Raw genomic sequence first — 15,166 nt, 5'->3', positions numbered from 1 at the left:
AACATATCTTGAACTTTTCATCCAGATGGTTAAAAGGTATCTTGAACGACTTCCAGAGCAGCAGTTAAGTTTTTTTATAGGACTTCTGGTGTTGTTAATTATGCAAGCAGCCTGCCTGTAGGAATGCTGACGTCAGCTGCCTCATGGATATGGGTTAGAAAGGATCTGCTTTACCTTCTAGTAGGTTCAGAAGGCCTTTGTTATTTATTCACATGTTTGCCCACCGATACAAATACAATACGATGTGGATCTATAGTGGTCTAATAATGACGTAGCAAAGGAGGAAATGAGGTAAGATAATGTCGTGAAAGGAGCAACAAGTCCATGCAGACAAAGGGTGTGGGGTGTGTGGGGGGGTATATGGGTGGTTAATGGGTGGATGTATGGACGGGTCAAATAAGACATACATTTTACCCAGGAGACAGCTGTCGGTGTCATGTGTGAAGACATAACTGAATACATTGACTCATTATAAGTCACTTAATACGTAAAAAAATATGTAACCCAAGCCAGAATCCTTTCCTTAACCTAACCAAGTCGTTTTTGCTGCAAAAATCTTAAACACGTTATTCTGTTTGAATTCACAATGTTGACCAGGTGCTTAAAACTGTGATTGTTAAGTTTCACGTTTATTTTCACAGCTAGTTGAATGTATTGCCATGATATTTGGTGCACATATTCATGACCCCTAACAATACATTTGAATCACTTGCGTTGATATCAGACTTTTCCTAAAGCTCATTCATCAGGCCAACACTTTTATTGGTCCTATACTTTGATATTTTCCCAAAGAGCTCAAAAACTAATGACATTCCCATTGGCCTCGCTCAGCTGTACTGTAGGTGTATTACTCATTTAAAAAACGTTAGCATACTTGCATGCTAACCTAAGATTGCAGACATGGCAAACATAAGCCAAGACCTGACGTGTTGAGCTTATGAGCTTCCTTTTACTATAATTCTTAACCTTTGCTCACATGACATCAACTTTTGCCACAAATGTAAAAAGGGAATTATCTTGATTTTAGTAGTTAAAGATGTCTGTGTGTTTTTTTATTTCACTTGGTAATGACCCTTACTGTATACAAAGTGTCAACCCAGTGACAGATCAGTCTCCAAATATTCAGATGCTGTTTGTATTTGTTTGGCATAAATGATCTGTTCCTGTCCAAATAGTGTATGTCTATTAGTATAAAAAACGATTTTGAAATAATACAATCAATAAAAATGTTTGGAAAAAAGATCTCACTTGCAAGTTTTAAACGTACATTACCCTTCTTAGGGTTAGTTTGGCAAAGAGGTTCTAATGTGAGGTCTTATTGTCTGAGGAACATGAAAAGTGTCTCTTTAAATAAATCCAACATAAAGCTGAGGCTATCCATCTAATGACCAGAAGTAACAAACATGTTTAAAAAGCAGGTTTGTCTGTGGAGTCCTCCCTTCAGAGGTTTGTTCAGGCCTAGCAGTGTAGACACCAACCCATAATCCTCCTGCAGACACACCTGTAGAGGAGAGTATAAAGACCCTAGACTGAACCGAGTCAAACATCATGCTTCAAGAAATCTCTCCACAGCAGCTCCACAGCCTCCAGACCGACCCTGAAGATGACTCCATCTGCCAGCCTGCTGCTGCTGCTCCTGCTCGGCCTCTCTCAGGCACTTCCTCTCCAGGAGGAAGGAATCGAAGAAGATGAAGAAGAAGAAGTAGATGAAGAGGACACTGTCGACATCACCACCAGGATTTTGACCTCCAACAACGCCACAGATGAGATCCTGCTGGAAGGAGACCTGCTGGCTCCCAAAACCAGAAACGCCATGAAGTGCTGGTCCCAGAGCTGCCTGTGGAAGAAAGGCTCCAGAGGCTTAGTGACGATCCCCTTCACCACGAGCAGTCAATTCACCAACTCGGAGAGACAGAAGATCACCAACGCTATGAATGGCTTCCACAGCAAGACCTGCCTCCGCTTCGTCCCCCGTCGGAACCAGTACGACTACATCAGCATTGAGAACAAGGGCGGATGTTACTCCTCTCTGGGCAGAACAGGAGGCAGACAGGTGCTCTCTCTCAACAGGCGGGGCTGTGTCTACCACGGCACCATCCAGCACGAGATCAACCACGCTCTGGGCTTCAAGCACGAACAGACCAGGAGCGACCGCGACTCATACGTCAGGATCAACTGGCAGAACATCAACCCGCAGATGGCCTACAACTTCAAAAGGCACGACACCAACAACCTGAACACCCCCTACGACTACAGCTCCATCATGCACTATGGAAAAACAGCCTTCTCCATCCAGCGGGGGAAGGACTCCATCACCCCCATCCCAAACCCCAACGTCCAGATCGGCCAGAGGAGGGGCATGTCCCGCGGGGACATCGTGAGGATCAACAAGCTCTACCGTTGCTAATAACAATGCTGATGAAAAATGCAAAAAAATCGTACTTTTTCTGCTTTGTTTTTCTTGTAATTAATCAAAAAACACTGTGACGTATGGAATCAACATCAAATATTTCACTGTTCTTCAAATGTACAAATGTCAGATTATATGACCGTCATCATATCCCTAAATTATCTGTAATAAAAGTGCTGCAGAGATTACTGATTGCTGTCTCATTATTTTCATCATTTGTGTCTTTTTTTTTAAATACACACATATGTCAACCCAGTCTCACGGGTTATATCTCATGTATAACCATTATATTTTTACAACTGTTAGAAATTAAAATCAATGTTTTAATGGGGAAATGTAGTTTAAACATGCCGTCAGTTTTAATGCTCTTTTATACTGAAAAACCAGAAATTCTTGTGCACAAGCAGTTAAGCTTTTATTCTGAAAATCCTTCATCTACGGTTAGCATTTAGCATGTGGCTAATATACGATTTCCTGAAGAGGTGAATTTAGTAGCGAAATGATATGGAGTGGTGCAAACCGAAGCCTACTGATTTAACACTACAACTATAGATGTCGAGATACTACCATGCTGAATATTAAATGAAGGTACAGTTTATTTGAATACATTATTGTTAACAGACGAGAGTAGCATGTGACAACATCCGGAATGACCGGAAACCAAACGAGCCGATAAGTATTTTTTAGAGTATTGATTACAGCGTTTAGAATGTGTTAAATGAAAAGTGATGAAAGAGAATATGAGGAGAAAAGGCGTGTTAAGCATATATTGAATGTGAAAAGAACCAATCCTCTGTTTAAATGCAACAACGGACATTGGAGACGAGGCGAGCCGGCTGGCGGGGAGGAGCCAGCAGAGGATATATAACAGCATCGGAGGAGAGATCCTGGCTCTTCTCTTCCCTAACGAGGAGCGGATCACAGCTGTTTGTCTGACTGAACAATGTCATGCTTGTGACCAACCCGCGCCTTTTTAAATTAAAGTACCCAATTGAACTTTCACAGAGACTCCATTTAGTCTCCTTTTAAAGCTTCTCTCCTGGACGGGAGAATAACGAACACAGTTTACAATCTGGTGACCCCGACGTGATCCCGCTGACCGAGGAGAGAAAACCAACCGGCTGTTTCCTGGAGACGCTTGCAGCCATTCGACACACAAGAGCTCAAATCAATCGGTAAGAAGATGCCTGTTATGACAAAGATTCTTCACTAGTTAAACTAGGCAAAGTTAGATTTGTGTGTTTGACGGCAGCTGGCGGATCCTGAAAATAGCTGTGCATTTTAATGTTAAAACAACCCAAATTGATAAAATAATCACTCTAAAACCACGAGGCGTTGTTTTGTCACAAGCAGGGTGAGTTCACACTTTCTTTTGTTCCATTAACCCTGCATGCTATTAACCATGTGTGGGTGTTGAATTTTAAATATAAATGTGTGTGGACATTGTACTTCGGATAGGTGCCTTGCTGTTTTCACATAGGTGTCTTTTGTTACGTTCCTAGTTAGTTAGCCTATGACGTAAGGGTATATAGCCCATTTGACGATTTTTGTTAAGATCTGGAGACATAGCGAATCGGTTAAGGGCCGAGTAAGTGAAAACCAGCAGGGCATAGTGAATCAACTCAGGGTTAAGTAACCGAAGTCAGTGCTTTAAAGAAAGTCCTTTTCAAGAAAAGGCTTGGTTAAGGTCTAAGCCTTTATCAGTGGTTAAAACTGTTCTGTTTAAAAAAAAGATATTGCAGGTGGGTTACGGTAATCGGAATTACAACAGCAGTGCAGTAATAACACGACGGTCTATTATTAGTTGCTGATAGGTCTCCATATTGGTCCCGGTTTGGCGTGTACAAATAGCAACAGTTAACCATAGTCGACTATAAAGTCAAATATTACGTGAACAGGTTTATAGCTAGTGCGTAAGGGTTCCTAACTTTAAGTGATGATATCAATAAGATAAAGCCCATTTTTTCATAGTAAACTAGATAGAAATGTTGTTATTTTAAACTAAGTGTTGTTTTGGCTTGTATTTCAGGGTTTATAATACCACACCAGTGGTTTACTTTGTTACGGTTCGTTTAAAGATCACCTCGCCATTGTTTAAACTCCCACCTGAGAGCCGCATGGACAAATCTCTTTGTCTACAGGTCAGAGTGCGAAATAATCGGGTGTCATCTTGTTTACACCCCACATGTGGAAAAACAAAGACAGGGCAATCGCCATTTCGTGAAATGCAAATTCAAAGCACTCCTTTCTTTGTTCTTATGCAGCTGGTTTCACTCCAATGAGGCATTTTCCTGACCTCCATCTTGTGAAGAACGAATAATACTTCTTGTCACAGTTGGAACTAGAAGGCTGAACCAATTTTTGGATATTAAAGGGAAGGATTGTTGTATTTTCAAAGATTTGAAGTATTGCTGCTGGCAAATATGTTTTGGCGGTTTTTGAAATATTCCTGCTTGCAAATGTGTTTTGGCGGTTTTTGAAATATTCCTGCTTGCAAATGTGTTTTGGCGGTTACGTGCTGTCTTGTTTAACCATAGTGTAATGTTCTTCCTATTTTTAAGATACTTTTAAGGAAAATAAGTGTCTCCTTGTTAAAAAACAACTCACCACAACAGCTATTCCCTAGTGGATTAAGCTAGGAAATTAAAATAGCGCACTCTGGTGGTAGTACAGAATTATTACACAAATAGAAGAAACACCATACCATGTGAAGTATAATTTGAAGTGTTATAAATAAACATAAGCTTTATCGCCAGAATAGAATTGCAAAGTGGTTTCTAATTATAAGATGAGAAACTTTACATAATAACATAACCTAGACTGTAGAATATTCAAACACCACTTTATTGAAGCTAACACAAGTTGAGACATTTGCATAATTTCATACACTTCGGTATGCACTATACACAGTGGATTTAGATTTTTACCGCAGATTTCTATTTTCATATTTCAAAGTCAAAACCATACTGTACACTGTACAATTTTTGTAGTTCCAAATCTTAGACGGAAGACATGGACCCAATATGAGAAACTGTTGGAACAGTGGCAAACGAGAGGACTGCTTCCAGCCGATAATCAGCCTGAACCAACGAAAGCCCATAGACAATCTGTAATTGACCATGAGAATGGAGAATACCTGCGAGAGCAACAAGCATGGATCAAAGCCGGACAACCCTCCTGGTATGGACCTGCAAAGATTGCTATGAACAAAGCGGAGATAAGAAAAGTACATGTTACAAGTCTGATGCTCCATTTAAAGTGTTCTGTAACTGGGACGGCAAACATGTACGTCGTTCAAAAACCAAATCCGCTAGAACAGGAACACACAGCGGAAAAAATAGAAGAAGTTCCAATAATCCAAACTCCAAAGCTCTATCCAGACCTGCCTCAGAAACCTCCTCCTTACATAACGGAATCAGAACTGTTCTCTGAAGCCTCAGTACAAGCCCCAACTTTTAATGTTTCAGGAGGAATATTGAAGTTCGACGATGTCCCCACAGAAAGAAGTGTTAAAGAATTGGACTATGAAGTAAGAATGCTACACAGTAAATCTGACCAGCTGCGGGAGATTTTCAAACACGAAATGCAAGAATTGAAGGACATGACTAGACAGCATCAACTTCAGCAAAACACATTACGAACACCTATGTCATTCCAGCCCAACAAGAAACCTCCCAGTGCTGAGGCATCATCAATGGCAGGTTCGGACATGCCGATTTTCTCTCTGCTACTACCAAAAAACACAGGAATGGATGATCAGGAAAAGTCCGGAGTGCGACAGACAAACAAAGACAACAAGAAGAGGAGAGATTCCGGGAGATGATGGTAGAAAAACATGGACAGGACAAAGAAAAGGAAGAAAGAAAACTACAAATAACAAAAACATGGAGACAATCACAAACAACACGCCGAACAAACTACTCTCCTGACTATTCCAAAGGACAGGAAGATGACGACGGTGCACAGTCGGAAACCAGTGTACACTCCCCATATCATGAACAATCACATCAACAACGCAGTCTTGCAACTCCTACTGAGAATACTAGTAGTGACGAAAATGAGCAACATTACTCTGGGACATGCCCCAAAACTAAAAAAAACAAGACCTCTCAAAGAACCAGGACTGGAGTACATACAGGACTGTCTCAGAAAATTAGAATATTGTGATAAAGTTCTTTATTTTCTGTAATGCAATTAAAAAAACAAAAATGTCATACATTCTGGATTCATTACAAATCAACTGAAATATTGCAAGCCTTTTATTATTTTAATATTGCTGATTATGGCATACAGCTTAAGAAAACTCAAAAATCCTATCTCAAAAAATTAGAATAGTTCCTCAGACCAAGTAAAAAAAAAAGATTTATAACAGCAAAACACAATCAAACATTTGAAAATGTCCATTAATGCACTCAGTACTTGGTTGGGAATCCTTTTGCACGGATTACTGCATCAATGCGGCGTGGCATGGAGGCAATCAGCCTGTGGCATTGCTGAGGTGTTATGGATGCCCAGGATGCTTCAATAGCGGCCTTTAGCTCATTAGCATTGTTGGGTCTGGTGTCTTTCAGCTTCTTCTTCACAATACCCCACATATTCTCTATGGGGTTCAGGTCAGGGGAATTTGCAGGCCAATCGAGGACAGTAATGCCATGGTCAGTACACCAGTTACTGGTGGTTTTGGCACTGTGGGCAGGTGCCAGATCATGCTGGAAAATGAATTCCTCATCTCCATAGAGCTTTTCAGCAGACGGAAGCATGTAGTGCTCTAAAATCTCTTGGTACACAGCTGCATTTACTCTGGGCTTGATGAAACACAGTGGACCAACACCAGCAGCTGACATGGCTCCCCAAACCATCGCTGACTGTGGGAACTTCACACTGGATTTCAAGCAACTTGGATTTTGCTCCTCTCCAGCCTTTCTCCAGACTCTGGCGCCTTGACTTCCAAATGAAATACAAAACTTGCTTTCGTCTGAAAAGAGGACTTTGGACCACTGTGCAACTGTCCAGTGCTTCTTTTCCTTAGCCCAAGTCAGACGCCTCTTCCGTTGTCTTGAGTTCAGAAGTGGCTTGACCATGGGAATACGGCTATTGTAGCCCATTTCCCGGACACGTCTGTGAACAGTGACTTTTGATACCTGGACTCCAGCTTCAGTCCAGTGTCTTTGAAGCTCCCCCAAATTCTGGAAGCGACTCTTCTTCACAATGCTGTTAAGGCTGCGGTCATCTCTCTTGGTTGTGCAGCGTTTCCTGCCACATTTCCCCCTTCCAACAGACTTTTTGTGGATGTGCTTTGAAACTGCACTCTGTGAACAGCTTGCTCTTTGAGAAATTTATTTTTGTGTCTTACCCTCCTGATGGAGGGTGTCAATGACGGTCCTCTGGACAGCAGTCAGATCAGCAGTCTTCCCCATACTTGTGATTTAGTTTACTGAACCAAGCTGAGTGTTTTTCAAGGCTCAGGAAACCCTTAAAGGTGTTTCGAGTTAATTAGACGATTCAAGTGATTCGTTGAACACCCTACTAGTATACTTTTTCATGATATTCTAATATTTAGAGATAGGATATTTGAGTTTTCTTAAGCTGTATGCCATAATCAGCAATATTAAAATAATAAAAGGCTTGCAATATTTCAGTTGATTTGTAATGAATCCAGAATGTATGACATTTTTGTTTTTTTAATTGCATTACAGAAAATAAAGAACTTTATCACAATATTCTAATTTTCTGAGACAGTCCTGTACCTCCATGCCATTGATAGCGGCTGGAAGAGGATTTGACTACCAACCATGGACTCACAGGGACATGGAATCTTTAGTGGCCAAACTACCTCCACTCACCCAAGGAGGACAGAAGTGGGTGAATGATCTGGAGAAATACACAGTCCAAGACCACCTGTGCTTGGGAGACATGAGGGCATTGCTTGGAAGGATAGAGGGAAGACTAGAGGCAAGAGCAGTGGATTCCAAGGCTAAATGCACCAACTCTCCAGATGATATTTCATTCAACAAAATCCGGTCGAGGTATTGGGCTGCCATTCGTCACATTTACCCAACAACACGCAGTTTACATGCCCTCAACAGCCTGAGAAAAGAGCCTGGGGAAGACATGCATGCCTTCCTGAAGAGATGTGAAGGAGTGTGGGAGGACTGCACTGGAGAACGACATGACACTTCGCCAGCTGTCATAATGTTGTGGAAGAACGCAGTCATAAAAGCCCTTCCCAAATCAGTGCAGGCACGCCTGTGAGATGTCGTGGGATTGGAAGCTAAACTCCCAGAAGAATGGAGATTAAATCTCATACACCACGACATCAAATACCAGGAAACAATGGTGGAAGACGATGAAGACACAAAGAAACTGGCGAAAAGACTATTGAAGATGCAGGTAGCTGAGAGAGATAACGAAGCTAATACAAACAAGAAATTGACAAGGCAGATGCCAGCTGTAACAGCAAAAGTCATACTAACAGAGAAAGAAGTGCAGACGCCTCAAACAGTTCAAACTCAGATAGTGCCAGAAAATCAGATGCAGAACCAACAAAGAGGTAGAGGAGGTTTCCAAGGAAGAGGCAGAGGAAGAGTTTTCCGGTTTGAGGGATGCTACTTATGCAGTCAGCCGGGCCATTGGGCTAGAGATTGTCCAAATCAACAAACACAAAACCCACCACCATCTTTACAATACAACCCTACGCAATTTCAACAGCCCCAGACACAACAGTATCATCCCCAAGCACAGCAACCGCCTGTGTATACCCCTGTCCAACTACAGCCACAAGCACCCATGTACATGCCTTCACAGTATCAACAGAGGGGAGGGCCTAGTGGAGGCAGAGGATTTCAGGGACAACCAGGAGGAGGAGGGGTGCCAAACATGAACCAGATGCCTCTGACAGCTTGGAGTGGTCCATACGTATGAGGAGGCCCAGAGGATCCAATCACAGGTGACGTAATTCCAGCCCAAGATGAACCAATGGTCACCTGTGAGATTGAGGGGGAGAAGGTGGAAATGATGGTGGACACAGGAGCCACAGCTTCCTGTTTGACAAGATTGAAGGGAAAACCACCACCACTCTCAAATCATACCCTCAAAACAGTTGGATACTCGGGAAAAATTTATGTACAGAGATATACATTACCATTGGTCACAAAAATTGGGAAGCAGCTCCTGCAACATCCTTTCCTCTATGCCCCAAACCGTCCCATAAATCTGATGGGGAGAGACCTGCTCGTAAAATCAGGAGCGAGAATTCTATGCACACCAGATGGGCTGATAATCCAGTTTCCAGGCCAGATACCACTCCACCAGACATACGACGGACAACAGAGAATCATGATGATGTCAGCAAATCCAGAAAACGGCGAAGAAAATGACACAACCACTGTGTACTGGAGCCGCCTGATCACCACTGAAATCGATACTCCACATGTCCAAAGAACATACATGGCCTGGAAACCATGGATAAATACACTAGGACCCTATGGGCCCCCGCAAGATCCTCTACATTGTACGTACAATTATCTTAGGCGACCAGATGAAGAATATCAAGATGCATGGATTGAAGATAAAGAGGGAAGAATGGAAGATTTGACTGTGGCAGACATCTACGTAGGACCGCAGGGTGTAGCAGCAGCGGTAAAACTCACACCAGAACAAAAACAATGGTACAATCTATCTGAAGAAGCTGTTCCTCATGTCACACTCGCCATGACCATAGGAGCTGAGTCCAGATCATTGGGTGCAATGATAAAGACTGCATTGAACACTGAGTGGATGGCGACAGAATCACCTTTTCTGTGGCGATCAATAGACCAGACAATGTGGAGGATTGGGAACAACAGCCAGGAACGAGGACTATTGGAGAAGCAAGAATAGGACAGAGATCATGGCCGAGAACACACAAACCATCCGGACACAGAAGAAATGCTAATGCAGGTGCCTACACATCTTTGGACCACCGGAGACTACGATGTTGGATTAGTGAATCATGAAGTCTTAGTGGAACTGGTGGAAAATTACAAACCATGTTGGCGGCCGCAATACAAATTGAAGCAAGAACAAATAGATGGAATAGGAAACACCATTCAAGGATTGTTGCAGGCTGGAGTAATCAGGCACACCGGCTCAAATTGGAATACTCCCATCTTGCCGGTACCAAAAGCTGGAAACAAGGGATGGAGAATGGTCCATGATCTGAGAGAAGTCAACAATGTCACTAAAACTGCTAATATTCCTGTTCCCGATCCACATGTAGCATTACAAAATCTTAATCCAGGTCACAAATATTTCACAGTGATAGATCTAGCTAATGCATTCTTTTGCTTACCATTAGATCCAAAAGTCCAGGATATATTTGCTTTTACGTACCAAAGACAGCGATATACTTATAATCGGATGCCACAGGGTTACAAGGATAGCCCAGGACTATTTAACAGTGCTTTGAAACAAGACCTCAGTGCATTGCACCTACCGGAGGGAGTAATTTTGATACAGTATGTTGATGATTTGCTGCTAGCCGGGCCAGATGCAGCAACATGTCTGACTGTGACACAACAATTGCTAATCCTACTGGCCAATGTGGGCTATAAGGTGAAGAGAGAAAAAACACAGATCGCAAGGAGAACAGTTACATTCCTGGGAAGGATGATTTCCTCAAACAGTCTAACTCTGACACCAGCACAACGGACTTCCATCCTCTCCCAACCAAAGCCCAAAACAGTGCAACAAATGCTTGCGTTCCTGGGCCTGACAGGTTACAGTAGGACGTACATACCTGACTATGTGGATTTGACACAACCACTGAGACACATAATTGCAGAAGCAGGAAACAGAAATCTAAAAGCCACTCTCGAGTGGACATTGTTGGCCGAAGAAGCTTTCACGAAGACGAAGCAAGCCCTGAGTCAAGCGGCACACCTTTCCACTCCGGATTATGACGATGATTTTTGCCTTGATGTTTCTGAATCAGGTGGAGTAGTCAATGGAGTCCTGTTTCAGAAAAAAGGGGGAGTGAGACAGGTACTGATGTACCATAGCTCAAAGCTAGACAATATAGAACTGGGCCAGACAGGATGTGCAAGACACCTAGCTGCACTAGCAAAAGTCATTGAGAAAACTGCACATGTGGTAATGTGCCACCCATTGAAAGTAAACACAGCCCATGGAGTAGTAGCATTCATAAATTCACAGGCATTCACATTTTCCCCAATCAGGAAAATCAAGATTCAGACCAGTCTGTTGAAACCACACATAACATACCAAAGTGGTTTAAAAAACATGTCTACAGGACTGAGCACGGAAGAGCACACACCCCATGACTGTCAGTTCGTCTCCCAAAAGGATCTCAAGATAAGATCAGATTTAGAAACAGATTCTCTGGACCAACCAGACTTCACTCTCTACAGTGACGGCTGCTGTTACAAGGGAGATGACGGGAATGTGGCCTCCTATGCAGTAATCCGGCAGGAGGGAGAAAATGTACAAACCATAGAAGCAGAAATCATCCCCCAACCTGCTTCGGCCCAACTGGCAGAAGTAGTGGCACTCACCAAAGCCTTGGAGCATGCAGAGGGACAACGAGTCAACATCTATACAGATTCAGCATATGCCTATGGAGCAGTGCATATAGACGGACCACAGTGGATCAGAAGAGGGTTCCTAACATCTGCTAAGACACCAGTAAAACATGCCGAAGCTCTAAAACTCCTGCTGACATCTTTACTGTTGCCCGCAAAAGTGGCAGTAATGAAATGCAAAGGACATCAAATATTGAACAATGCAATATCCAGAGGAAATGATGCAGCAGACAAGGAAGCAAAGAAGGCAGGAGGGTACAGCAAGCAAATGATATGTACAAAGGCTAATAGTCAAGAGGAGTTAACCACTGAACACATCAAAGACATGCAGAAATATGCTGGAGTGTATGAACAGAATCAATGGAGTCAGAAGGGAGCAAAGGAAGTAGATGGCCTGTGGAGAGCCCACGACCAAGGCCGTGGGAAGTAGGGGTGCTGAGGGTGCTGCAGCACCCCCTGGTGGAGGACAGGGGATCTGCACTTCCACAAGATTAAATGCAAATATAATACAAAAATAACGAATTTTCAGCCTTGATGTAACAACATTCATAATTAAGTAAAGATCACACCCTTTTCACCCCGGTTACATTTTCCATTTGCCCTGTACGATGGGCGCTGTAAGTGATGAAAGTGGGGAATGTTGGCTTATCAGGCGCCCAGCTCATAGCCAAAGTGCGAGAGAGAGAGAGAGAGAGAGAGAGCGAGAGAGAGAGAGAGAGGGGGTGCACCGGTACCGGCGGGGATTGTTGTTAGCTTCTGCTGCGCTAACGGATATAAGAAGCTGTTTCTACAATAATATGGAGGGAGTGTTCTGTCCTGTCAGACTGAGAGGCTCAGTGAGGTAAAGGACTCTGAGTGTTTAGATAGTTCACTTTAGTCTAAGTTATCTCAGTGGATCTCAAACGTTTTGATCACAATTTATGTAAGCAAATATTTCAAAGGGACATCTTTATAATTATTAGGATATATAAAAACAGGTTTGAAATCATTCCAATTTATACTATAGGAAAGTAAACCAAAAAAAATGTTTAAAACTGGAGAGATTTAAAAATATGCATAAATAAATAAATGTTAACTGATAAAATAAGATATGAATGAACCACAAAAATAAAACAAGTTAGCCTACATTTATTTGTTATTGGCTATGGTAGGTTATTGGTTATGTTCACATACAAACCAATCTTTTTCACGTGGGTGTTTAGAGTTGTATCCCTAGATCAGTCTCTAGTAATTGGGCGCTCAAAGTGCACCAGATTGAAGTATTTTACTTTAAAATGTTAAAAAAAATCTTCCCGGGGGGGCACCCCCGGACCCCCTTAGAGGATGTGAAGTCCACCCCCCAATTAAAACATGTTCATGCAATACTAAATACATTTGAAGCCTTTTTATATAAGCTGTCCACCATATCAATATGTTTCTCTTTTTGTAGTGTATTGGTCTTTTGTAGAGGCTTTTCATTGCCAGCTAAAATCTTGCCTAGGGCAGCAAATTGGTCAGAACCAGCCCTGGTGTCATCCCCACAGCACCCCCCATTTGAAACATGTTCCCACGGCTATGCCCACGACGGCCGTTTAGTCGCACCTGCAAAGTTATGCCACCTGCTAATAGAACAATCACATGGTCCCACTCATGTAGGCAAAGCAAGAACAACAAAAGACATTGAACAACAGTGGTGGCATCCCTACATGAAGGACATGGTTGAAAACTTTGTTAATGACTGTGACACGTGCAATGCATTCAATTTAAAAAAGCCATATAAGTGGCCAATGGGAAGATATCCAGTCCCAGAAGCCCCATTCAAAGACATTTGTATTGATTATACAGACATGGGAGCAGACAATGTGGTCAGAGGGTTTAGATATATGTTAGTAATGATAGATCGTTATACGAGATGGATTGAAGCCATTCCCTGCAAAAAAGAAGACGCAAAGACAGTCATAAAATGGCTCAAAACAGAACTCGTACCCCGTTATGGAGTGCCAAGGATAATAAGATCAGACAATGGTTCACATTTTACAAGCAAACACTTAGAGGAAGTTGAGTTATATTTCGGTATAATTCATAAGTTTGGGTCAGCATACCACCCACAATCTCAGGGTATAGTAGAAAGAGCAAATAGAACATTAAAGGGGAAAATAGCAAAAGTCATTTTTGGCACAAACATGAAATGGGTAGATGCTTTGCCTCTGGCACTCATGTCAATGAGATCTTCTGAGGGTGCTAAAACACATCTTTCACCCCATGAGTTGTTAACTGGTCGGCCAATGCCTGGGCCTCGTAGAGAAGGAGGGACTGGCCCAGTTTTAGACATCAGACAAATAGAAGTGGATGAATATGTCAGGGCTCTGAGTAATATTATCCAAGTCTTGTCTACACAGGTTCAGAGAACTGCAGAAACACCAGACGAGACACCAGAAGAGACTCCTGTACGGCCGGGGGACTGGGTGAGGTTGAAAGTTCACAAAAGAAAGTGGGCTGAACCCAGGTGGACGGGTCCGTGGGAAGTAGTTGAAAGAACTTCACACGCTCTCCGGATAAAAGGTAAAAAAGGAGCAAATTGGCACCACCTGACACATTGTCGCCCTGCATCGGCACCTTCCAGAAAGCTCTCGGAAGTTAGTACTGATTTGGCAGAGCTGGAACAAAACAAATAACAAATCAAGAGATATTAAGATAGAAACAGCTCAAAAGACGAATTGTCTTTAGGTTTTGTAGATTGAATACTAAAACGGAATAACCATTCTTGTTTTAGATCTGAGACCTATTTATTTTACCATTCAAAAAAGAGTCCAATATTTTTGTTTTATTATTTTCTATATATTTATTTTTGCTTTCATTATTTAAAAAAAACTCTGGAACTGATATAACCATGGGTAAAATTGATGAAGTGCCATTCAAGAAGTCAGAACAATTAAAGGGCACCAAAGGGATAAGAATCGTAATATCATTGTTAGCTCTGTTCATCACAATTGGCATTTCCTGGTTGGGAAGGGGATACAGCATCATGAAGAACCCGAATCCATTCGTGCACTCGTAGAAAATGCCAATATCCCTAATGAACCTTCAACTGTGTTTGATAGACTTCCATTTATCCCCAGAGCCAAAAGAACAGCGGAGAGACAGGAGGAAGGGTTAGAAATACTCATCCCCAGAGGTGAAGCGGTTACGGTCAGTCTTG

At 42.3% G+C, this 15,166-nt stretch overlaps 1 protein-coding gene across 1 annotated transcript; it reads left to right on the top strand.

The window, feature by feature from the left end:
• Positions 1–1,603: 1,603 nt before the first annotated feature.
• LOC307030297 (high choriolytic enzyme 1-like) lies at positions 1,604–2,407 on the top strand (the record flags this gene model as incomplete). Its single annotated transcript, XM_079666632.1, has 1 exon — positions 1,604–2,407. One exon carries the CDS (start codon positions 1,604–1,606, stop codon positions 2,405–2,407), a length of 804 nt encoding a protein of 267 aa, XP_079522758.1.
• Between the last annotated feature and the right edge of the window lie 12,759 nt (positions 2,408–15,166).

Source organism: Notothenia rossii (assembly GCF_949606895.1).
Source record: "Notothenia rossii genome assembly, chromosome: 2".
Taxonomy (NCBI): Eukaryota; Metazoa; Chordata; class Actinopteri; order Perciformes; family Nototheniidae; genus Notothenia; species Notothenia rossii.
Note: the sequence above shows the minus strand (reverse complement) of the source record. Positions and strands in the feature narration are given on the sequence as shown.